Source organism: Vulpes lagopus, chromosome 3 (assembly GCF_018345385.1).
Source record: "Vulpes lagopus strain Blue_001 chromosome 3, ASM1834538v1, whole genome shotgun sequence".
In the NCBI taxonomy this organism is placed as follows: domain Eukaryota; kingdom Metazoa; phylum Chordata; class Mammalia; order Carnivora; family Canidae; genus Vulpes; species Vulpes lagopus.
Window position 1 is genome coordinate 107,878,117 of NC_054826.1, and position 24,173 is coordinate 107,902,289.

A 24,173-nucleotide genomic window follows, 5' to 3' on the forward strand; every position below is an offset into this window, starting at 1 on the left:
ACAGCCTCACGACCTTGCCGGGCCCTGCCTTCTGTCCTCTGGTTTCCAGCTGTCCCCGCACCCCTCCCCCACCCTCTGTAACCATCTCCTCTTTCTCCTAGGGCCTCAAGACCATCCCTGGGTGTCCTGGCTCTCCAGATTACTGGTTCTTCACTTAGACTGACCTTTCCCCTGAATGTCGTCTTTCAGTTCCTAAAAAATTGGTTTATGAGGTTAAAAACACAGACTTTGGAGTCACGCATTCAAGTTCTAGCCTTGTTCCGTTCCTGCTGTGTGTCCTTGGTCAAGTCACTTAACGGGTCTGAGCCCTGATTTCTCAAATGCGGATACTAGTGATCCCTACTTGTAAGGGTGACACGGTGCTCTATCACCGGATCGCCATACGTGTGCAGAAAATGATGGTGAGGTGATCATTATTTTAATTCTAAGGCTGCCTATTAAAAGCGTTCCTAGTCCTTTCCATCAGAAACAACAGTGAGCGATCAAACCGCAACCCAAAGCAAAAATTCCCCTGAGACTGCCAACCTCTAAATTACAGAGATGACGCAGAACTGATTTCTCCTAGCTTTGATTAAAATTTGAATACTTTCTTCACTTTGCTTAAAAAAAATAAAAAAATAAAACATAATTAGAGAATGAAATATGACACAGAGGACCAAAAAATGAAGTAGAAAAATGGGAAATGTCAAAACAGTAGCACCAGCAGCTTAAAGGCCATCCATCTTCATCCCTCCTGTTCCACTCGGAGTCAGGAGGAGAAATGTCTCCGGGGGCCCCCTTCCCCCCCAGTCCTACCCGGTCCTCAGCCCACGAGCCGGCCCGGGTGTAGGGCCTGTCCCCCCCATCGCTGTCGGCGGTGCTCGGCCTCCTGGGCGTCTCCTCGCTCTGCAGGCTGCAGGGGCTCGCCACATCCACGTCAAAGGTCTCATCTGAGCAGAATATGGCCTCCAGAATGTCATCGTCCGTCGTGAACAAGATGGTGTCTCCAAAGTGCTCTGGGGCTGGATGGGATGCCAGGGAGAGAGGAAGAGTCAACTCACCCCGCCCGAATCACAATGGTTTGGAGAGCAGGGACCCAGACCCACCAACCTCTGTGCTAAAAACCGCATCCCCAACCACCACCAGTTCCTGATTTGTGTTAGGAAGCCTCCCTTATTATTATTCACACATTTGCAAATGGGATTCACATGCCCCAGGAACCACTTAGTCCTAATGAAGGGATCTAACCTAATGAGAGTCGTGATCCGGCCTGAAATGAGAGATGCTTCTAAGGTGTGGGGGAGGCACCTTAGCAGATGCTGTTGGGGCCCCACCCAGGTGCCTGCTGATGCCTTTTGGGGGGCTGGAGGTTTGCCTGGAAGGGCATGGGAGTTACACCCCCAAACTTGGGGAGCCCTGCTGCTCTGCCTTAAGGCAGGAGGTTATGCTCCAGAGCTCCGTTCGGGACCAGGCTGCAATTCGGCTTCCCCCTCGCCCTCGCCCTGCCTGGCGTCTCCCATTCTCATCCTGTCTCTCTCCTTGCACCACAGGCTCTCCTGGGAGCACCCGCAAATAAGTCGCTTGTAGAAGAATCCCCTCTTCTTCAAGGCAGAAGCGGAGTAAGGACTGCACCCAGTGGAGGAGTTTAAATGAGGTCAGCTATTGCGCCCCCCACGCTACAAAAAGCGAGGAGTGAGCCAGGCCCAGGAAGAAGAGAGACCCATCTGTCACTGGCTAGCCAGGGCGTTTTGTCTTTCCTCAGAGCCTCAGCGGGTAGCAGGTAGGGGCTTCCAGAACATTCTTACAGACATACTGTACCTCCCGTCAGGGTCCCCGAGGCCTTGGCGATTTCTCCTTTAAAGATGCACTGCGCATCTAGCAGCATGGTGATGTCCTTCACGCCACGGAAGGAATGTATCCGAGATTTATTGTAGTTCCATATTCGGATCAGGGCGACTTGGCAAGGGTGCACGAAGTCTATGGAGATGGAGTGGGGCTTGCCCAGCGTGAAGGGGGCCAGCCAGACATGCATGTCGTCCTGGGTCCTGTTCACCCCATCGATGAGGTTGGTGACCACGCGGGGGTCCTTCCCGTAGGCAGGTAAAACATTGATGTCAGGGGGGTCTGCGCTAATGTTCGCGATTTGCACTGGCTCCCCCTCTGAACTGAATATTTCTATTCCGTTGAGGCCGACATAGTGCCGGTCCCCCCACGTGGACTTGATGTCAATGACCAGGCGCTGTCCGTAAGGCAAGACAGGGATTTCAAAGTCACTGCCGTCGTCGGGCTCTCCGGGGCTGTCCTCCGGGCCTCTCCTTGGCTCTGGCTTCTCCTCCTTGCCGGGGAGCAGCTGCTCGCCGTGCCGGCTGCCCTTCTGCTGCTGCAGGAACTCGTCCAGGATGTCCCCCTGCAGCTCCATGTTGGAGATGCGTCCCCGGTGGGAGCGGTCAAAGGCGCTGAGCGAGTCCCAGGACTCATGCAGCGTGTGCTCCTGCTCGCTGCAGCACCGGGAGCGAAGCGGCATCTTGGCGGACTGGGTGTCTTCTGGAAGAACACAGGAGGGGTGGAGCCCCGTTAGCGGCAGGTGTGCGAGTGGGGACCCTTACAGATCGTCCCAACTGGGGAGTTCTCGGCTAGGTGGCGTAGCCCTCAGGAGGGCATTCTAGAAATCAGGGGTGGGGGGGTGTTGCTCTTGGCTGTCTCAACGCCTAGAGGCCCTCCTGGCCTTTGACCAGGGTGGGACCAGGATGGGACTCTCCTGCCCTGCACAGGACGCTCTGGGCCTCGGGTCACACGCCAACATTCAGCTTGGTAAACACTGATTATGGTTACCCGAGTCTCGATTCTGGTTGTTTTGCAAAAAATGCAAAACATTTTTCAATGTACTTTGGATTTTCTAAGAATGTGGCCCACATGCAGATCAAGGGCAGACCTTTTGTTGTGTGAGAACCTTTGCAGAGAAGCCATCCTACACTTCAGAGACCCCCAGGACGGGGTGGCCTGGCGACAGTGCCTGAGTCAGCAGGCAGAGGGGCTGCTCTGAGGCCGCCCTGTCACCTGACTCAGGATATTTTCAAAGAACGGGTGGAATGCTCGCTCGCACAAGAACATTAGGTGGGGAGAAGCCAGCTGTGCTCTTGTGGCCGCCACAGACCCTGGTTATGGGCAGTGGGCACCCACGTGTAAACGTGCTGCTTTCTGGATGCGGAGTCAGAAGGACTTCTAGCTTCTTCATCGTCACCTGATCTTCTGAGCTCCCCAGATGTACTATTTTTATAACCAAGAAAAAGTGCTATAAGAATTGCCAACAACACAGGTATACAGGTAAGGAGTTTACTCCTCTGTGTGGCTAGGCTGGCTTCAAGAAGGGAAGCCTGCGTCCCAGCAGGTGCGGAGCGCGGGCCTGGCCCTCAGGGGGCCAGCTCTGAAGGCCGCACTCTCCTCCCTGTAGCACAGTAGAGCCCCGGCATGCACCCCCCGCAGCGGCCTGTCCTCACAGCCACGCTGTGGCTAAGTGCCATGGAAGGGTGTCATTCTGGAAAAACAGCAGCTGATGGACACTGACGTTCTGTTTTTCCTCCTTTCATATTGGACTGTGCCCTGCACTCCATTTTCTGCCTGTCTCCTAGGGGGCCTGGCTTCATCAATTATCCTCTCTCTCCAGAACCCTCTGTCACCCCTTCCCCACTGGCACCTTGCCCTCTCTCTGCCTGCAGACATGCATAAATCTCTCCTACTGGACAGAAAAGGGAAGCTGGACCTGATCTCGTGGCTTCCTCCAAAGGCCGCCCTATGTTCTCCCTCCCTCGGCTGCAGCCCCTGCGCCCTCCCCACTCCCACCTTCCCTCAACCCTGCTATGGGGGGGGGGGGGCTCTGCAGAGTTACCTGTTTGGCGCACCTAAGACCCACCTGCCCTCCTCCTGATTTTCCTTTGGGGATGCCCCCACCATCAGACCATCCAGATTAGGCAAATGCTGCCAGCTGTCCTTCTGGGTGGGGAAAGGAGCTATGGAGAGAGAGCGGCTCTCTTTAAACTGGCGCCCCTAGGTGGCAGGATGTTGGACAGTGCCAGTGGCCACTTTGCTATGCTGTGAGTGGCGGGGGTGGGGTGGGGTGGGGTGGAGGGGTGGGGATCCTGGCTGATATCGAAACCAACACAGGGAACATGAGCGGAGATGGAGAGAGTCCCGATGATGTCATTTGAGCCTCTGGATTTAGCCATGCCTGAAGCCAGAGCCCCGGTGGCCTCTGTAAGAGTCCTGTAATTCCCACAACCCTCCACTGAGCTGACTTTCTGCAAACCAGATACAGAATCATGATGACTTCCAGGTAGAGTCTCCCACTTGACAGTCCCTCCTCTGCTGGCTCAGGGCTTGGGAGCATTTGTGCTTCCTGTCTCTCCACTGCTGCTGTTGCCAGCCTCTCCACCTCCTAGCCCTACCCCGGGCTTCTGCCCAGCCCTGTCGGGTCCCCTCTCAACACTGCCCTCTCTTTCTGAGCTCACCCAGCCAGCTTCTAGTTGCCAGGCAGGCGCTGCTCAATTTTCTATGGCAAGTTCTGGCTTCTCTTCCTCAGCCACCACTTTCTGGGCCCAGCGACCCCCCCACCCCACCCCGAAGGTCCAGAGGTGTCCACTATGTCACTTCAAGCTCCCTGTGCCTGAGAGGGAATCTGCCACTAATTCCTCCAATTGGCATTGTCTCCCCTAGCTGGGAATGACCAGGGTCCTGGGTGAGGCCCTCCGGCTTCACTAACCTTCCTAAAGATCAGCTCCGCCGTGTGGGCCTTTCTATTCCACAGACAAAACCTCTTCCTGCCCATCCTGTGGTGCCCTCTGCCCTGCTGGCCCTCCTCGTCCCCCTCCTCCTCGGGGAGGACTTCTTTGCCCTGCTCCCTAGACTGTCCCAATCAATGCCTAGCATAGAACGCGGTGCACAGGAGTGCTCAGTGCGTGCTTGTCAGCCCAGGGACAGACGGCTGGCATCACCATTACACAACCTGTGGGTTTGGGCCCAGGAGCCCAGGGACTCCCCCCTCCACCTGTCAGCTCTGTATACCTGTCCTCCCCTCTCCCCTCCTTCTCATCTGCCATGAAAAAAAAGACCCCAGGAGTTGCTTCCTCTCCTCCAGATGTGAGGCTTAACATCTGGCAGAAAGAACTTCCCAGATGAATCGTCATGACATCAGTTTATTGGGATTTGATTTCCATCAACTGCAATGAATGGCCTGGGTTGGTCTGTAAGTGAGCTGAGGACAGCAAACAGACGTCATGTGTCAGGGACTTGGCCTGGGTTGGCAAGAAAGGCAGGACTTTGCTCTCGCTCTGCACCTGCTTTCGGATTTATTCTCCGAGATGTACGCTCTGGGTTTTGAAAACAGAGAGGTGCAGGGCTTGCTCCTGGACCTCTGGGCTGTGACAGCAGGCTGAGGGCACTGTCTGCAGGAGAACACATCACTCACTAGTCCCCGGGATCAGGAGGTGGGGGCGGCAAGGATCTGAGCTTTGTTTTATCTTTGTCAACATTCCTACCCATGGCTTGGAATGGACACCAGAAAGCTGCTGCTTTAATCTGCACCCAACACAGTCTGGGGGGTGGGGGTGGGGGGTGGGGACCATCAGCATAAGATGACAGGATCGAAGACTTTAAAACTACCCCTTGGCGGGGGCAAACTGTAAAGTTCAAAACCCAAGCTTATAAAAATCAAGAGCACCACGGTGTGGTATGTGCTAACCATTACTAAAAGGGGGAACGAGAAGGAATGCAGTGAGACACAACAGAGCCATGTGAGTTCAAGGTGACCAGCCCTCCAGCCGCAGCTGATTGGACAAGGGGTGGACACCTGACCTACATCAGCCAATCAGTGTCTCCCCTGAGACTATGGGCATCAGAGCTGGGCAGCTGTCACTCTTGGGCTGCGGGTCTTTCCTGCCCTGTGCACAGAGCAGAGAAAGGAAGAGTGAGGAACAGTGGCAGAGGCAGGGCCCAGCAGCCCTGGGGAGTCAGGGAGAAGTGTCCTGGGTACCCCTTGGCTTTCTGCTTCTCTTTCCAATCTCAGCTGATGGGTGGCCACACTTCCTGCCTCTGGAGGTCTTGTGCTCAAACTGGGCAGGTGCGATTTTATTCACCTCTAGCTCATGGACCCCCACTATTGCCGACTCTTGCAAAATGCAGATGACATTACAATGAGATGCTCTGTTGGACAAAAGGATTTCGGGCTCTCTCTTTCTGTGACAACAATGACTCTGGCCCCAGGGAAGAACCCAGGCAGCCATTCATTTTACAAGCAATTGGAGGGCCCAGGCCCATGCCTTTCCTGAAGGGCATGGCTGTGGGATTTGGCTCTATGTAATGGGTAATTTAAAATTTCTAAGCAACTTTCCTTTTTAGCATGACTGGCTTAACAAGCATTAAATCTCCAGGGCTTGGTTCTCAATGTGTCATTAAGCCAAGCAGTGAAATGCCTGGAAAGAAATTAAAATGAGACAAAAATCTTCTGAATGTGGACAGGTTAGAATAACACCCTTCACCTTGGAGCTCCCAGAGGTTCTGTGGGTCTGTTTACCAGAAAGGCTCTAGATTGCCTGGCTCTCCCTGGTCAGGAGGCTGCGGTAATGGGGCTCTATAGGGTTAGTAATTCAAGGCATGGATGCTGGAGCAGGATGGCCTGGGTTCAGATCCTGCTCTAGCCCTTCCTGGCTGTGTGACCTGAGGACAGTTACTTAAACCTCACGTTTTCTGTATCTGTCAAATGGGGATAGCGTGAGAATTAAACCATTTGAGTAATGTGCCTGGGCCAGAGCCTAGCTTAACACAACATGCCATGCATCAAGCCACCCAAGTTTTTTCTTTACGCCATCCCTTCCATGCTTCAGAGGACCCACCACGTGTCGGGCACCTGGGTCCTGGGGACCCCGATACAGATGGGACATAGTCTCTGCCCTCAAAGAGCTTCTCAGTTCTTTTGCTCAGCTCTCCTCCCTGACACCCAGTCTCAGGGCAAAGTCCAGGTGAGGGTGGACAGCAGAAGTTTGTAAGGCTGGGGAGGTGGGGGAGGGAGCTCTACCAAGAAGAAGGTGGAAAAGCACCTGGCATCTGAGAGACATGCCTCGGTGGCCTGTGTGACTTCAGGAGTCTGAAAGAAGCCACCAACTCTCTGCATGTCTAAGCACAGACTTGGGCTGAATGCAGACCTTTGGGGTCTGTCCTCTGGACAGTGACAGACTAGATGTTGACCTGATTCACTGGGGAACAGAAACACTGGCTTCACATACAGACACACCAGGAGGCAAAACACAGAGCGGGGGCAGTGGTGACGATAAACAGAAGCAGCTAACTCCTGCTGGGTGCTCCCATGGGCCAGGTACTGTGCCAACCGCTGCACGCATATGGTCTCATTTTACCCTCCCATGAGATGGACATCATTGGTGTCATTTTACAGACAAGGGAACTGAGGCTTGGAGGGGTTTCGGAACTTGCCCACTGGGGATGGGGGGGTTGGTGGTGGATACTGCCCAGGTGGTTTGACTCCTGAGCGGTGCGGGGTGGAGTGGAGTTCCATTCAGAGGATCTAAGATCTGGTGCTTGCAGAGCACTTCCCACACACCAGGCTCTGGTTCATCATCTTATTCATGCCTCACAACATTGAGAAGGGGGGAGGTGGCTTGTTCTCATTTACAGATGAGGACGCCGAGGCTCCAAAAGTGGATATGCCCGGGTCTATAAGTCCCAGCCTAGAGGTACCAGACCTAGAAATGGCAGAGGCTGGATTCAAATGGTCTGACTCCTAGCAGCTGTGCTACATACCCTCCCAGTAGCCAAATCTGAGTGCAAATATTTAGAAACCCAACCTTTCAAAGATTCCTCAGATATAATCTACTGCAAAGTTCACACACCAGGTGAGTCCTCCCAGCAGATTTTTTTTTTGACCCACATACAGGTTTAAAAATAATCTCAATCCAGTGCCAATGTTGAAGAATAATATTCTACAGTTCTGATTTCTCTTTAAAAAAGGAGAAGGGAGGTCTGGCACATTGGCCTCACATTGCTGAATGCCAGAAAGTGGAGGAGCAGCTGCCCCTCCAGCACCACAGACTTCACCACTCCCTACAGTACTTCCCACACCCAGGCAAGTGCCAAATGCTATTTATCATCACATTTGTGTTATTTTTCTGATGGTATGCTTAAGAATAAAGTGAAGTCATTAGAGACCTGTCTCCATCAGAGGTGGAATAACAGAGCTGAGACTGGAAAAACCACATTGCAAGAAACATGAGCAAAGGGGATATAACTTGGTGGCAATGACAAGTATATTGAGGAGTTTAACATGCAGAATGGCTCTTGCTCGTTCTGCTCATTGCTGCCACCTCTGTGGCACCCGAGACAGTGAATTTGTGACCATGGGTTGAGAAGAACCTCCTTGCCTTGCAGATGAAGCAACAGAGGTCCACGGAGCCAAATGGTATCATGCCAGTCAGCGGCCTGAGCTCAGGGATGGTGGCACCTGAGTCAGGCTGCTTCTCGAGCTTACCTCTGCCAGTTGGCTGGCCATCGCTGTGACTGCTCACGAGGGTGTCCTTCCTCGGGCCCCTCCTCCCACTAGCAGGGTGTTCCCTGCTGGAGGGCTGGTTAAAGATGTCAAAGTTGTCACTGACTTTGGGGGTCACCTTCTGGGCTCTCTCCCCAGCAATGACATTCCAGCTGCTTGACCGCCCTGGCTCACGCCTGGGGCCTTTATCTCCAACCTCTGTCTCTTTAGGATCCTCCCCCATAATGTCAATGATGGAGTCTGATGGAAGTTGGCCTCCCCAGTCCAGTGGCTTCTCAGGACTCAGCCAGAGGGGTTTGGGCTTCCTATCTCCCTGCTTCCTGCCCTTCCCTGTGACAGAAGGTTGCAACCAGGATGGGGTTTTTGCTGGCGGCTCAGAGACTTTTCTGCCCATGAGGTTTTCCAGCTGTTGGGTCAGAGAGAGCTCTGGGTCAAGGGGAGGGCGTTCCACGGTGGGGCAGAGCAGGGGAGCACTGGGCACGCCACCCATTGAGGCTGGGGCTGCTGAGCAGCTCGCGTCTTCATCTAACTTGGACAAACTGTCCTTCGTGTTGTCGGAAGGATTCATCTTTTCGCCAAATAACTTTCCTTGGGAAGAAACCTTTACATCCGCTCTTGCTCCAGCTGGCTGCGAGAGCTCCCCATCTGTGCCAGCCATCTTGCGGGCATCTCTGCTTTCTCCCGAGAGGGCACCCAGGGCCCTTCCCCTGCTCTCGTCGCTCTCAGGTTTCAGGACCACCAGGATGCTGCGGTCAGCCGGGGCCTCTCCACCTCCTTTGTCTAACGTGCCATCAAAGATGAGATTTTTATTGACGTAGAGCTTCACGTTCTTGGCACCAATGTCGAGATCCTGAAAACACAAGATTTGACAAAATGAAGATGCGTGGTGGCATCAGGCGGACATATCACATTTTGGAAGTAGGAGATCCAAAAGAAAAATGGGGAGTGCTAGAAACATGAGCTTTAAAAAAAAAAAAAAAAACTATAGCACCAGGGATGTTAAATAAAGCCAGTGTCATTTCTGGGTGAACCCTTACAGACTCTATAAATCAAAGGATGTTCACAAAGAGACGGCCCCAATTGCTGCCTTCTCACCATTACTCCCTGCTGGGACATTGGTAATAGCCTGCTAATTGGTCTGCCTGCTTCCTGTCTCTTGCTGCCTTCAACCTCAACTTCACATTGCCAGAGTTCACTCTCTACAAGAGCAGAGCTGGCCCGGTCACTCCTCTTTGTCAAATTGTTCTTGTTTCTCGCTGCCTGCTCTTTAATAAATGGTTCCTGGGACCTCTGCTTCAGGAAAGCCTGATGTGCACATGAAATGCAGAGCCCCTGGTTCCATGGGGGTCATATTTTGGATGCCCTGAAAGCAGAGCCTGAGGCAGGGGTTGAGTGCAGGTTGTTTATTTGGAAGCTGTTCCCAAGAGGGAGTAGGGGGAATAAGATAGGAGAAAACCCCCCAACAGTTTTTGAGCTGGTCCCTCCTGTATGCAGATGGGGCATCCCACTGGGGCACTCGGAGGAACCCACAGAACGCACCTCAGAAGTGTCCCTCCCAAGGTGGGAGGCTGGGGTATCTATCCACTGACCCCCTTTCCTGCTGATGAAGTTTGCCCCTAGGGGCACTGGCTCCTCAGCACACAAGCTGAGGGCACTGGTGGCTCTCGAAAGGCAGAATGACCTGGGAGCACTTGAGGCGGTGCCCTGTCCGCCTGCCCACGGGCTGCCACACCCCAACTGCAACCAGAGGTGGGCGGAGGGGATGTGGTGTGGTGCTGTCCTGGTGACGGTTCTCTGGCTGATTCTTTGGCACATGGATGGTGGAGAACCTCAGGCCGATGGGATGGATTCCAAACTCCTCAGCATGACATATATACAGAAGCCTTCACAAAAGGATCCCTGGTTTAGCCTTCCCGTCTCCTCCTCCCCACAACCCTTGCGCCCCCACAGCACGCGGGCATTGAACGCTTCTTTGTTCGTGCTTAAAATATAATCACACCTCCTCCTGCTACTGCCCTGTTTGTCCATTCCCCTTTAGAGCAAAACTCTTTCTTTAAAAACAGCTTTCTCGAGAAATAGAATACGTGCTTCATACCGTAAATCGTGCGTACAACTTGGTAAGTTTCGACACATGTATACACTAAGGTGGATTATCTCCACATCTGTCACCCCCAGAGTTTCCTTGTACCTCTAGGGAATCCCACCCTGCCCACGACTCCCACCCCCAGGCAACCGCCCATCAGCTTCCTGTCACTACAGATTATGCTGCCTTTTCTAGAATTTTTATATAAAAGGAAGCCTGTACCATGTACTTTTTTTGGCCTGACTTCTTTCACTTAGCAGAAGTGAGGTTCACTGCGTTGTGTGAATTCATAGTTTTATTCATTTTTATGCTGAGGAGTGGTCTGTTGCAGGGGTGCCCCAAAATCTGTCTGTTCAACTCTGAGGGTCACTGTCATGGATGCTCCTCCTCGCTTGTCTCCTGGCCTCACCCGAGTTGGGCCTCTATGTGGATCCTTCCTTGGCAAGGCTCCAATCGCCGGGGTGATGAAGCTTCCCTGTTAGTCTGGGACAAGTCGGATGTTGTCCTGTTGTCCTGGTGTAATCATTCATAAAACCCATTTTCCACCCTCTAAAGTGTCCTGGTTTGGCTGATAAGTTGTAGGGTTCAGCAGGTTGCCAGATCCACTGGGAGATGCACAGTCCTCAGCTGGGGCGGTGGCTCATCAGGTTACTCCCCTTCTACAGATTTCCTTCGGCGCTTCTGAGCCCTGTGCTCACCTGGTTTCCCTCTGGCCTCTGCTCTCACTGCTGCAGCACCAGGGTCCTTGCTTTTCCTCCTCTTTGCCTGCCCTGGGGCTCCATCCCAGGCTTCCAGCTCTCCCCGCACTCTTTCACTAGGTGTTCTCATCCGGGCTCGAGGTCCCAAATACCATCTTTGTGTTGATGACTCCTGATTATTTTAATTTCGCTTAATTATTTTAATCTCCAACCCTGAACTCTCCACCAGGCCAAGTGACTGTATGATCTCTCTTCTGGGATATCAAACAGGCGTCCCAACCTTATAACATGCTCCAAACAGAATCCATCCTTCCTTGCTTCAGCAAGAGAACAAGAGAGTGAACAAGGGGGAAGGGGGGGGCAGAGAGATAGGGAGAATCCTAAGCAGACTCCACCCCTAGCATGGAGCCCACCTGACACGGGGCTCAATTCCAGCACCCCAAAATCATGAGCTGAACCAAAATCAAGAGCTGGACGCTTAGCCAACTGAGCCACTCAGGTGCCCCATCCCAAACCAAATTCTTGATCCACTTTTCCAAATCTGGTCTTCGCCCATCTTAACAGTGGTCCCAGCATTCAACTAGATGCCTCAACCTAGGAGTCCTCCTCTTGTTCTCTCACTTATGAATCCTACCTGTCAGAAGCCCCCTGCGGGCTACCTCCAAAACCCCTCCTGAATTTCTGACCCCTTGTCCCTGAGCATCTGCTGCCTGTCACCCCAGGGTGGCCACCATCTCTCCCTGAGACAAAGATCAGGGCCTCCCAATTGGCCTCCATTTCTTCTCTGCACTGTCACTGTGCTCCTGCTCAACACAAACACACTTTTTTGTCTACACAGCGGCGAGTCTTTTTTTTTTTTTTTTTTAAACAACTTATCAGGTCACGGCAGCCCCCTACTTAAAATGGCCCAGCAATTTCCCACTACACTGAGATTAAATTCCAGCTCCCTTCAGTGGAAAATGAGGCCCATGTGATCTGGCCCCTGCAGACCTCTCTGACCCTGGCTCCTATCACATTCCCCCTCTTGTCCTCACTCCCAACACACTGGTCTGACTGCTGCTCTGTGATGCTGCAAAGCTCAAGGCCACCCTGGGACCTGTGCATTGGGCTGCAATGTTCTGCCCCAGACACCTGCAAGGCGGGCTCCCTCTTGTCTTCCCAGAGATAGTCCTGAGTGACTTTCTCTTGAGTCCCCGGCCAACCCAGTCCCCTCTCTCCTGTCGCTCTGTTTGATTTCCTTCCTGTCTGATCAGCTTTTTAGCTTAGATACTGTCTCCAACCCCCCCAACTCAAATTTCAGCTCCAAGACAGTGGAGGCCCTACCAATCTTGTCCAAGGGCCCAACAGGTACCCGGCACATAGCTGGCACTCAACACTTGCTTTGGAACTGCAAGAGCATGAACACACGTATTCTTCTCCAGGATGGCACTGCTCTCTGACTGCTTCCTGAGAATAAATCTGATCAGAAAAATGGCAGCCTGTTGTTTCACCTCTAGATCAGTTTCCACCTTGCTTTGGCTGTTGATCTGCTTTTGAGATATAGGATCTGAGACCCCAGGGGTGTCCATCTCTACTCATTCCCCACCCTCTGCCTTCCTGCAGCTTGGTGAGTAAGCTCTAACTAAATTTCTAGTTCACCAAGTTACGGCCACAGAGGTTTCTGTAGCAATTTAGAAGGAGAAGCATCAAGCCCGTGTTACACCACAGGAACTCGGCTTCAATCATCCAATTGCGGGATGGCAGGCTACTATTTGCCGACTGTCAGAAAAGTCGATTCTCAAAGCACTCTTTTACATGTTTATATGGATGTGTTCTCTGTTTAGTGGAGGCACAGAGCAAGTGCGTGCTGTGAATTAATCAGGAGACAGCTATTCGAGAAGGACAGCACGGGCAGCTTCAACGACTCGTTCTGCACAATTACCACCACGGAAACATCTGGCGACACAGAAACACTCTCATTTCAAGAGGTGACGGGGGTGGTGGGGAGGCCTTCCGGTCCGGCGCAGTCACGAGGTGGGCACCCGGGCTCTCACAATGAGATGTCTGGCTTCCAAAGTGTGTTTGTCTACATTCCACGGACAGCCTGGAGCACCACCTGACCTCTAGCCGGCTGCTGCCTAGCTCCCGCCAAGACGTCTGGTGGAGGAGGGGACAGAAGGAGGGAAGCAGGTTGAGGCAGGGTGCCTGGTTCTCAGGCCCGCAGGGGCCAGGCAGGTGGGGGAGAGATGCATTAAGGTGGAACCTCAGGATGTGATGGGGGTGTGTGTGGGGAGCCGGGAGGCTCAGGCTCTGCCTGACGGTGCTTCAATCTGGCAAGTTTCCAACACTCTGCAGGCCAAACAAGCCATGTCTGTATGCGGATTTGGCCCAAGGATCATCAGAGTGGGCTCCCTGGCTGGGAGCAAGTAGTAGTCACTTCACTGGGGATTCCAAGTATGAAAAAAACAAAAGGCTGCATCATCTCACACAGCCATGGGCCTCAGAGCCCCTCTTGCAGATGACGACACTGAGGCTCAGCCTTCCCCGAGGTCATGCTGCTGGTGTGTGGGGAGCCACTCTGCCTGGCATCTCCCTTTGGGTCAGGCTAGACCACGAGAAGGCCTGGCCACTGACAGAATGACTTGCCCTGGGTGGAGCTCTGACCCCATTTCTAGTTTTCCCTAAGTCCTCACTCCTCCCTCACCCCCAGAGGTGATCGCTGTGGGAGGGCCTGCACAGGTGTCCTTTCAGACTTTCCTCCATATTTACCAACATGTTGACGTCCCCATCACCACACCTTGGGGGCGAGGTCAGAACCCACGTGAGATGCACATGTAGTGTACAGGAAGCCGGCCTGAGGATTTTGTAGGCCTGTGTTCCTTGGTGTCCCCGCAGTAAAGATCTGCATATGGGCATGGATACAGGGACAAGATTCTGTTGCTTCAAGCAGGCATTTAGTTCTCCCCATTTCCCTCCCTGGGCTGGCTTCCAAGAAGTTCGGGGTGGGGGCACCTGGGTGGCTCAGTTGGTAAAGCATCTGCCTTCAGCTCAGGTCATGACCCCAGGGTCCCAGCCGCATATCAGGCTCCCTGCTCAGTGGGGCGTCTGCTTCTCCCTCTGCCCCTCACCTTGCTTTTGTTCTCTCTCTCTCAAATTAATAAAATCTTAAAAAAAAAAAAAAAAAAGAATCCAGGGTAAAACTCCTCCTACCCCCTTACCCTTCAGAGCTGTGTATGTGTGCTTCCTTGCTTCCTTGGGGTTTTTCCTTCCTCACTTAACTAGAGTTACCATTAGGCCTCTGTGGACGCTGCCTCAAGCCCCTCTGTCACGGGTTTTCAGAGGGACACCTTGAAACCCTCTGGTTGGCGTGTGGTGAATGGGAGCATCCTTCCTTGTTCACACCCCAACTATACTGTCCTTCTTTACACAACTGACAAGAACCAACCATGTTGAGACTGTCATGCATTCTGAATACGACAATATTAATATTATTTCAATCTATGTAACTTAATTGACTTTGCAAGCCCACTTTCCTCCTTGGCCCCAGTGTCGAATGACATCTCTCTTCCAATGAGCGCACGCGCCACTCAGCAAAGATTAATGGCGGTGCAGCTCTGTTATGACAACAATCCCAGCAGAGGTGTGGGCATTTGCATTCATGAAGCACTTTCCCCAGAGACAAACGCCTGCCTTAAGCATAGCTGACAACACCCAGAGAACGCTGGGAACAAGCAGTGTGGCTAGGCCGAGTGCTGAAGGCCGGGCAGGCCCCCTAAAAGCAGACCCCAGCTCGGGCACCCAGCTGGAGCCAGCCCATCTGCACAGAAGCTGGGCCTCATACATGTGCAGCCTGTGGGGGCCATGCTGAAGGTGCCCCACACTCCTTAGGTTCTGTTATGACCTAGGGGCTCTGGGCTGACTGGGAAGGGGTTCACCTTGATATAAGGTTTATCCAGAATGGGGGGCCTTGGGGATTGAGCCGCCGCTGCCTAGGGGCCACCATGCAGGCTTCAGGCACTGGCTCAGGGGCTGACTCCTCCAGGAATCCCCTGCCCCTCCATCCCTTCTTCCCCTCTTCCCCCCTCAGGTGGAATTGAGGGTCCTCCTCTGGGCTCTCGGAGCTGGGCTTACCAGCTGGAACCCTGCACCTCTAGCTGGTGAGCATCCACAGGTGTGTGCCTGTCCTCATGTGGATGTAAGACCTTCAAGGACAGGGTACAGGCCTAATTCTGATCTTTCTTGAGGCCTAGCTCTGGGAACTGAACGTGCTCCTTCCTGGAGTACCTGAACTTGAATGTTTTATGCGGAGGAGAACTTAATGGCCTTTTACACGTCCCTTGGGAAGAAGAGCAATGAGAACCATTTTTTGATGTAGAAACTTGGAAGAAGACGGTGAGACGCTGTGACATTTGACAAGCACCTACTTACTACATGCTGGGCTCTGGGCCAAGCACCCTGGCCCTCCCAATATCACAGACTTGGGACAACAGGTGTGGATGGGATGTGACAGATCGGGTCACTAACTAGAGGCCCGACAGCTGAATCTGTGCTGGTCTGCCTCCCAGAGCAGTTAAAATTTTCAAAACTAGTTGATAATATCTAAATATTGGGAGCTTTCACATGCCAATTCACACTTCTGGAATATTCAGGCCACCTGGCATCACGGGGCCAGCGCCAGAGGGCAGTGACTGCTGCCTCGACAGGGCATGGCTCTCCAGCGACCACAGTCCCTACTGGAAGGCAGGACCGTGTGATGGGCACCAGATGGCCTGGTAGTCATGTGACCACTGGCAAGCTGCTCTGCTTTCCAATGCCTCAGTTTCTCTCTCTGTAGAATGGAGCTAATCATGCCGTACCCATCTCATAGGACTGCTGGGTGAAATAAATGAGCTGAAACATGCAAAGTCCTTTGCATGCTGCCTGACACATGGCATGTGCTCAAGAAATTTAAGTTACCATCACTGCCTCGTACTAAGTCCACTGCCTGGGTGTGACGTACCTGCCAAGGCTGGCTGCTAGGGGCTCGCGTGGCCCAGAGACTCCCTGCTCCCCTAAGGCCTAGTCCAGCGAGCCCCCTGTTCCAGGCAGAGGCTGGCAGCGGGCCTAGGAGGAATCCCTCTCACTGTCCTCAGGCCAGGACTCAACTAGATCTGGGCTGAGGCCCCAGAATGCAATTCTTGCAATTTTGTTTAATCTAATACATAACACGCAGGGGCCTTTCGTGGTCCTGGCCTGTGCAGGATGCAAAGGAAGAAAGCGAGGTTCATCTTAAGGAGTTCATGATGGTCTGTGCCTATAGTGCCACAGTGGTGGTAAGGGGTGCGGGGCCTATGATGAGCTAGAGAACACACACCCACCAGTCCAGAGGGTTCCCAGGGGCTACTCAGCTCCAGCTGGTAGATGCCATACAGAGAAGGTTGCCACTTCAGCAAAAGCCAATTTTCAAATGTTGTCAAGTGGTTCACAAGCTGAACAACACAGTGAGGGCCAAATGGGGTGGGATGGCTTTGACCAGGGGGCACCGGTTTCAGATATCAGAGGCTTGGGAAACTGAGAAACACCTAGGGAAGTATGGGACTTGGTGCCTGGAAGGGTGTGGCTAGAGACCACCAGAAGGGGCCCAGGGCAGGCTAGGGGTGTGCAGGAGGCTTGCGTGGGAAGAGAGAAGGACCTTGATGTCTCCGAAGGCAGGGTTTATAATTGGATGGTCCAGGCATTCTGGATTCTGGGAAGGGCAGGAGCAAAGGCATGGCAAAGAGAACAGTTTTCTGGGGACCAGAGGGAGATAAGTTACACAGGATGGAAGAGCCAGAGGGCCAGTTTTGGGGTCTGGGAGCGGCAATGTGGTGTAACAGCGCGCCACTGTGTCACGGAGTCTCGTGGGAGTAGTGGGGACTGTGGTGCCGTGATTCAGCTTCCCTGAAGCTCCCAAGTGTGGATGTGGCCTGGTGTCACCAGATCTTTGTTTCTCAGTAAAAGTCAAAAGTCCATATTTTCATGTGAAACCTCCCAATTTTTAAAAGCTGGCAAATCAGAGAATTTTTGTAAACCCCACGTGAGCCGGCTGAAATGTGTCTGTGAGCTGCCTGGTTGGTGGGGGCGCAGTCTCTGTCACGGCCTCCTTCCCAGAATGTACCAGGACAATGTGATGGCCGTGGACCTTGCCACTCCCCAGAGGCCTGCAAGCTTCGAGGCCCCCAGCTCCTTCCCTGGTTCATCCCCCATCACTGCACTGGCCCCGTTGAACTGTGGTTTGCTTTTGATCCCTCTGGACCCCCCTGCCTGGGTGTGAGCTGGCAGGGGCAGACAGCGTGTCTGAGTCTTGGCCCCAGCACAACAGCCGAGTGTGGGGGATCGATAAGCCTCTGCTGATGAGACAGTGGGCTGAGCAGCTGAGTGAGGGGAGCAGAGATATGGGATGCATCCCACTTAGGGGCCAGTAGGCAGAAGGCGGGGGGCGGGGTAAGGAGCAGCTGGGTTTGGAAGGAGGCAGGTTTTGGCAATGGAAGTAGGACTTAGGGATGATTGGCAGAGAGGGGCAGGGGGAAGAAAGGAGGACTCAGAGGTGGGAGTGAGATGCTGTGGCAGGCAGCAAAAGGGAGCAGAGGACCGGACCAGCTGGGGCAGACCCTCGAGGGCTTCGGTGTGTGGGGTTGGAGTATCAGTGCCTTGCTGGGCAGAAATGCCAAAGACAGATGTCTGGAGGCCATGATGGAAGCTTGGTTCAGAAGTTAAGCTTTGGAAAAAGTTTAGATCTGGGAGCCGATGAATTAGTTCAACAGCATGTGACTTGTGTGTTCTTGGAGAAGAAGAAAAAAGACCTAGTTTGGATATTATTTCCTATGTTCCCTTCTCGTGGAGACAGCAACCTCAATTTTCCATGGGGCATCCATCCTTCCCCCGACCTCCATTCAGAGGGGTATTGTGAGCCCCACCCCAGGTTGCCTGGCTCCTGGGCCCTAGATCTGGGCCCTAGATCTGGGGCCTTCATGAGGACAATCTCTTTTGCAAGGGCTGCTAAAATCAGGAGTCTTGATATCATTAGGTTCCACTCCCTGGAGCCTGAGGATGAAGCCAGCAGAGGAAAGCAGAGATGCATGAAGGAGGGGGCAGATCCTGGATGACATCATGTGAACTCCTGGATCCTGCCATGCCTGAAGCCAGCCACTCCATACTCTCCTGTTATGTGAGCCGATGAACTCCCTTTTGTGCTTAAGTCAGTTTTAATTAGGTTTTCTGTCCTTTGCTGCCAAGAGAATCCTGATTGATACACTAGCCCTGGGACTGAGAACTTTAATCAATAGGTTCAGTTACTGAATCCATGCTGGCCCAGGTGGGCAGGAGGCAGGAGAGAGGGAAGCCCTACCCCCTAGGGGGTCTGGGATTTATCTAGACCGGCACCTGCACGTGGGTAAGCAGTCCTTCCTACAAAGAGATCTGTCCAGCCCAGCTACTGCTCGTCCCTGCTATAGTCCTCACAGCACAGCACACGGGCCTCAGCTTCTATCCTGGTTCTGCATTTGTCCTGCTGGGAGCAGTCTGGTCTGAATCCCAATCTGCCCTTTGGCTCCTAAACACCTTGGTGTTTTTGTTTTGTTTTGTTTTGTTTTAGCATATAGTAGAAGACTTAGCATTTATGCTTTAAAGCATACAGGAAATCCACATATTTCAAATAAGCCTACAAGTAATAGATCCTCCGTGTCCTGAATCTAACCAGAATTGGTGCAATTTGTCCATCTCCTTGTGGTTCTCTAGATACATCTAAGGATGGTGCTAACAATTCAGGGAAGCTAGGTGTTCTAGAGTTCTATCCATTTAGACTAACAGCAGAAGCAATTACCGCCCGCCCCACCCCCCAACCAGTAATCTTTAGACCTCTTGTGTCTACTTCCTTAACTCTACCCTTTAGCTTCTTTAATTGTGATCAGGTCTTCGTTTTTCACTGTCCACTGGCAAAGCTTCTTCTTTTCTGAAAGTTCTAATTCCAAAGAGAAGGCTTTTGTTTTGCCTTCTTGCAAAAGCTTGCCTCTCCTTCCCGTGCTGCCTGGGGGCCTGCTTCAAACCCAGGACTCCTGGGGCTCACAAGGTTACCAGGCCCCTAACCTCCTGAGTGTGGACCCTGCTCACATATTTCGGCACCCTTTGGTGATTGGTAGTGGCTTACATCAAACATGAAGTCAACACCTCAGAAAGCCTCTAGTGCACCTGAGTTGGCCCCCTTCCCACCAGTCACCCTGCTAAGATGCCATCAGGCTCCCCAGACCTGAGGCTGCCCAGACCCTGCCACGGGGCCCAGCCACCAGGTCACACTAACTCAGCCGACCAAATGAAGGTTGCAGCTTTGACTTTGAAGCCACTGCCATGTTTGGTCTTGGTTTATATCCTGATCCAAACAAACCAACTATAAAAAAAAAAAAAAAAAAAAAAACAATTTTGAGACAGGGTATTGGAATAGGGACTGGGTATTTGATTATCATTAGCACATAGTAATTAATTACCGTCAGGTATGACAGTGGCATTGGGGTTATATAAAAGCAAACTCCTTACCTGCTGGAGATGCGTACTGAAGAATTTATGAGTGAAATGGTAGGAGAGCTACAATCATATGGTAGGGGGTAGATGAAACCAGAATGGCAGGATGCTGATTATTGTAGAAGTGGGTGAGGGGTGCGTGCGGTGTTACTGAATTCATCTCTTTCCTTTTGAGTTTGTTGGAGAATTTTCCCTCTGCCAAACAGAGGCCTTGTTGAAAAGGCAAATATTGTCCTGGGATGAAACGAGTCTCTGCATGGTATATCCCGTAAGCACCAGGACCCTCATCCAAGCCACCATGACCCTTAGATAGGCTATGCCAGAAGGCTCCTTTGGGGGTTCTCTGTTCCCTCTAATCCATTCTCCAAACAGCAGCCAGAGTGATCTTTTCAATTCCTCAGATTATATCACCCCCTGTTCAAAACCCTCCAATACCGACTCTAACAGCTGACACTTGTAGAAGAGCTCACGAAGGCCAGGAGTCATTGTGAACACTTTCCATGTATTTAACTGAACAATAATTACCCCATTTTATGGATGGAGGAACTGAGGCCCAGGGATATGGAGTCATAAGATGCTCAAGGTCACACAGATGGTAAGAGGGGGAGCCAAGGTTTGCCCAAGGGGCGCTGGCTCCAATGCCTTTGCTCTGACAACTCCTCTCTTCTGCCTTTCCAGGAATAAGATCTGAAGCAGGGAGGCCCCCAAGACCTGATTCCTGCCTATGTTTGGAGCCTCCCCCTATACTCTTCTTTGTTCTCCATTTCCAGCCACTACCTGAACTACTGTCCTAGAAGTGCTGAGCATGATCCTACTTGGGGCCTTTGCTCTGGCTCTGGCTCTCTGATGGGAGGCCTCTCACCACTCAAAGGAGCCCAGCTTCCTTCTCCCCAGGCCTCTCTCCCACTACCATTCTGAAGGCAATACAGTTAGACAGTGTACACTTAGCATTACCTGAAATTACATTATTCGTTTGTGCCCTAGTTTATTTCCCTTCCACACAAAAAGGGACAGGGCTAGGTGGACAGGGTCTCATCTACTTGGATCACCATGGCACCCTGAGCACCAAGACATGTGCAGTCCAATACACAGTCCCCAACCCCATGTGGCTACTGAAGTTAAAATTAAATGAGGGCAGCCCGGGTAGCTCAGCGGTTTAGCACCGCCTTTGGCCCAGGGCGTGATCCTGGAGACTCGAGATCGAGTCCCGCGTCAGGCTCCCTGCATGGAACCTGCTTCTCCCTCTGCCTATGTCTCTGACCCTCTCTGTGTCTCTCATGAATAAATAAATAAATAAAATCTTTAAAAAATAAAAAATAAAAATGATAAAAAATAAAATTAAATGTGAGATGCAGTTTCTCATAATAAGTGTTGGCAAGAATGCAGAGAAAAAGGGAACCATGTGCACCATTGGCGGGGCTGTAAAGAGGAGCAGCCACTCTGGAAAACAGTATGGAGGTGCCTCAAAAAATGAAAAGTAGAACTTCCGTGGGAACCTGCAATTCTGCACTGGGGGATTTGTCCTTATAAAATGAAATCACTATCTTGAAAAGATACCTGCCATCCCATGTTCGCTGCATTGTTATTGACGATAGCCAAGACATGGAAACAACCCAAGTGTCCACTTACAGATGAATGGATAAAGAAGATGTGATGTATATACATGATAGAATATTATTTGGCCATGAAAAAGGAGACTTTGCCATTTGCAAAGACGTGGATGAACCCTGAGTGCCTTACATGAAGTGAAATAAGTCAGACAGTGAAAGACAAATATTGCACAATCCCATTTATGTGTGCAACTTAAGAAAACCTGAACTCATAGATCCAGAGAACAGATTAGTGGGTATCCAGAGGCAGGAAGTGAGAGGTAAGTACAATGAAGGGAGGCTGTCAAAAGGCACAAACTTAGGCACCTGGGTGGCTCAATGGTTGGGTATCTGCCTTTGGCTCAGGTTGTAGTCCTGGGGTCCTGGGATCGAGTCCCACATTGGGCTCCCTGCATGGAGCCTGCTTCTCCCTCTGCCTGTGTCTCTGCCTCTCTCTCTGTGTCTCTCATGAATGAATAAATAAAATCTTTTTTAAAAAGGCACAAATTTGCAGTTATAAATAAGTCCTGGGGATATCATGTAAGCATCGTAATTGTAGTTAACAATACCATATTGTATATTTGAAAGTTCCTATGAAAGTCAATCTTAAAAGTTCTCATCATACGGAAAATGTTTTGTAACTATGTGTGCTGATGGAGGTTAATGAAAAGTAAAATAAAATGCAGTTTCTCTGTTATACCAGCCATATTGCAACTTCTGAACAGCCCCCTGTGGCTCATGGCTACTGGACTAGATGGGGCACATTAGTATTATCACAGAAAGTTCTATGGGGCAGCGCTGGCTTAGACCACCATGGGGTATCACAGAGATACTTCGCTGGGGTAATCGTACATTCATTCACTCATTCATTCATAAACAATTTAACAAGCAGTATTTCTGTGTATGAATTATACCCCCAGACGCCCGTCCTGCCTCACCCACTGCTGTGACCAGCCTGGGGGTGGCATCTGTGTGGTCACATTGTGGGTGAAGATGTTGATATGTGCCTGTTTTTACTAAAGGGCGCCACCAGGTAGAAGATAACTAATAGGCTCATTCTGAAGAAAAACACAGACCATGGGGAGCTGCTGAAAGCCCACTTCTTGGATGGGTTACTATATACTATAGTAAGGAGACTATTGGCTCCTTCCTCCCAACAGATGCAGCTCTGCAGAAGTGGTGCTGAAAAAAAAAAAAAAAAAAGAGAAAAAGCAACATCCCTCACGTCCTCCTCCCAGCTGTGTCCCTTGCAAGTCACTAGCTGGGCAAGTCACGTCATCCGAGGAGTACCAAAAAATGTGGCAGACGTATTATCACATCCTCCCCCTGAGCCTGAGGCAGACATCGCTGATCCATCACACACCCTTCTCTTTATGAACCAGAAGGAAGGTTCCAGATCCTTCACAAGACGGCACTCCAGGCAGCCATTTCCAAGCAGGGCTGGCAAAAGAGACACAGTACCTCTGCCCCCAAGGAGCTCACTATTTTAAACCCTAGCGTCCACATCAAAAGGTAGAGATCAATACCACCTTGCAGGATTCTTGGGGGTTAACTGAAATGATTACTTTGCTATTTGTTCACGCATCAAATGGTGACTGAGAGCCTACTAGGTGCCTCGTGCCTGCCTGATGGGCGCAGCCCTGGATAAAAGGCAGCTGTGTCAAGTACAGGAATCTGTGTACTGCCTTCTGTTTGCCTGCTTGGACGGATTCTAGCCTATGTCCCCACTTCCCCTTGGGCCAGCCCACACTCCCCAAATCGCCTAATGAGGGGGAAGGGAGCCCAGAAAAGTTGGCCTCAGGACTTCACAGGCAGCATATTTTCCAATAAAAGAGACTTCCCTTTTTCTAGCACCTTCTTCTCTTATGTTCTAAATAAGCCTTGGTTGGATTAGCTCCCCCCATTTAACTTTTCTCCCTTGGATTCCCATACACAAAACACTGTATTAACAAGCCGTGTCTACCGGGCTGAGCTATATTTCCTATAAACTCTCATTTTATCTCCTCTAAAACACACAGTAATAGCATTCTCTGGAGAATATTAAATCAAACCAACCTGCAGCTGCATTTGTTTGCGCTTTCTGCCCCCGGTAAATTCTGGCAACAGATGGGCGTGCGTTACATAAGTGGTGCCCCTGCAGTCCTCCGCACTCTGTTCCGCCTGTAGAAATACCTCTGGACTCTGATCGCTGCAGCTGAGGCTCCCCAGAGCACCCCCAAATGACACCCTGATGTCCTGCTCCTCTTTTTTATTCTTAGCACACAGGGAAGGCTGAGTGCAGGTTCAAGAAGAAAGGCGGGCCTGGCCAAAAGGGATGAAGCTTATCTGCTTTGTAATCCAGCACATAAAATCCGCTTTTCTTGGCCTGAGACATATATTCAATGACAGGGCTGAGCTACAGGGCACAGGCTTGGGCAGCAGGAACTGTTCCATTACTCATTCCAGAAGATGCTGACGACCACCTGCCAGGAAATGCCCAGCTGACTAGGGAATGAGAGAGCACAGCCCTACCTGCAGGCAGTGCCACACAGGGGTGAGGTCCTGGAGGAGTCCTGGGGAGCTGGGAGGGTGGCTGGCAGAGGGAGAATCTGCAGGCAGAAGTATGGGATGGGGGGAGGAAGGAGGGAGGAGGAGCCGACGCCCCTGGACTTGATCCCCAGCTCTGCCTTTAACCTTGAGTATGAGCCTATGTAAATGCTGTAAACTCCAATTCTCCATGTCTCATCTGGATATCAAAAAGTGTATGACAAACTGCTTGTAGGTTC

The 24,173-nt window shown here is 51.8% G+C and overlaps 1 protein-coding gene across 4 annotated transcripts in view; it reads right to left on the bottom strand.

Moving 5' to 3' along the window:
- Positions 1 to 24,173, bottom strand: part of LOC121487491 (katanin interacting protein) — a 193,377-nt gene that overhangs the window by 24,751 nt on the left and 144,453 nt on the right. For all 4 annotated transcript variants that reach the window (XM_041749279.1, XM_041749278.1, XM_041749282.1 and 1 more), the window contains 3 exons: positions 8,510 to 9,377; positions 1,798 to 2,523; positions 796 to 1,001 (listed from right to left, as the gene is read on the bottom strand). In XM_041749279.1, coding sequence (XP_041605213.1) covers positions 796 to 1,001; positions 1,798 to 2,523; positions 8,510 to 9,377 — 1,800 coding nt within the window. The remainder of the gene's footprint in view (positions 1 to 795; positions 1,002 to 1,797; positions 2,524 to 8,509; positions 9,378 to 24,173) is intronic.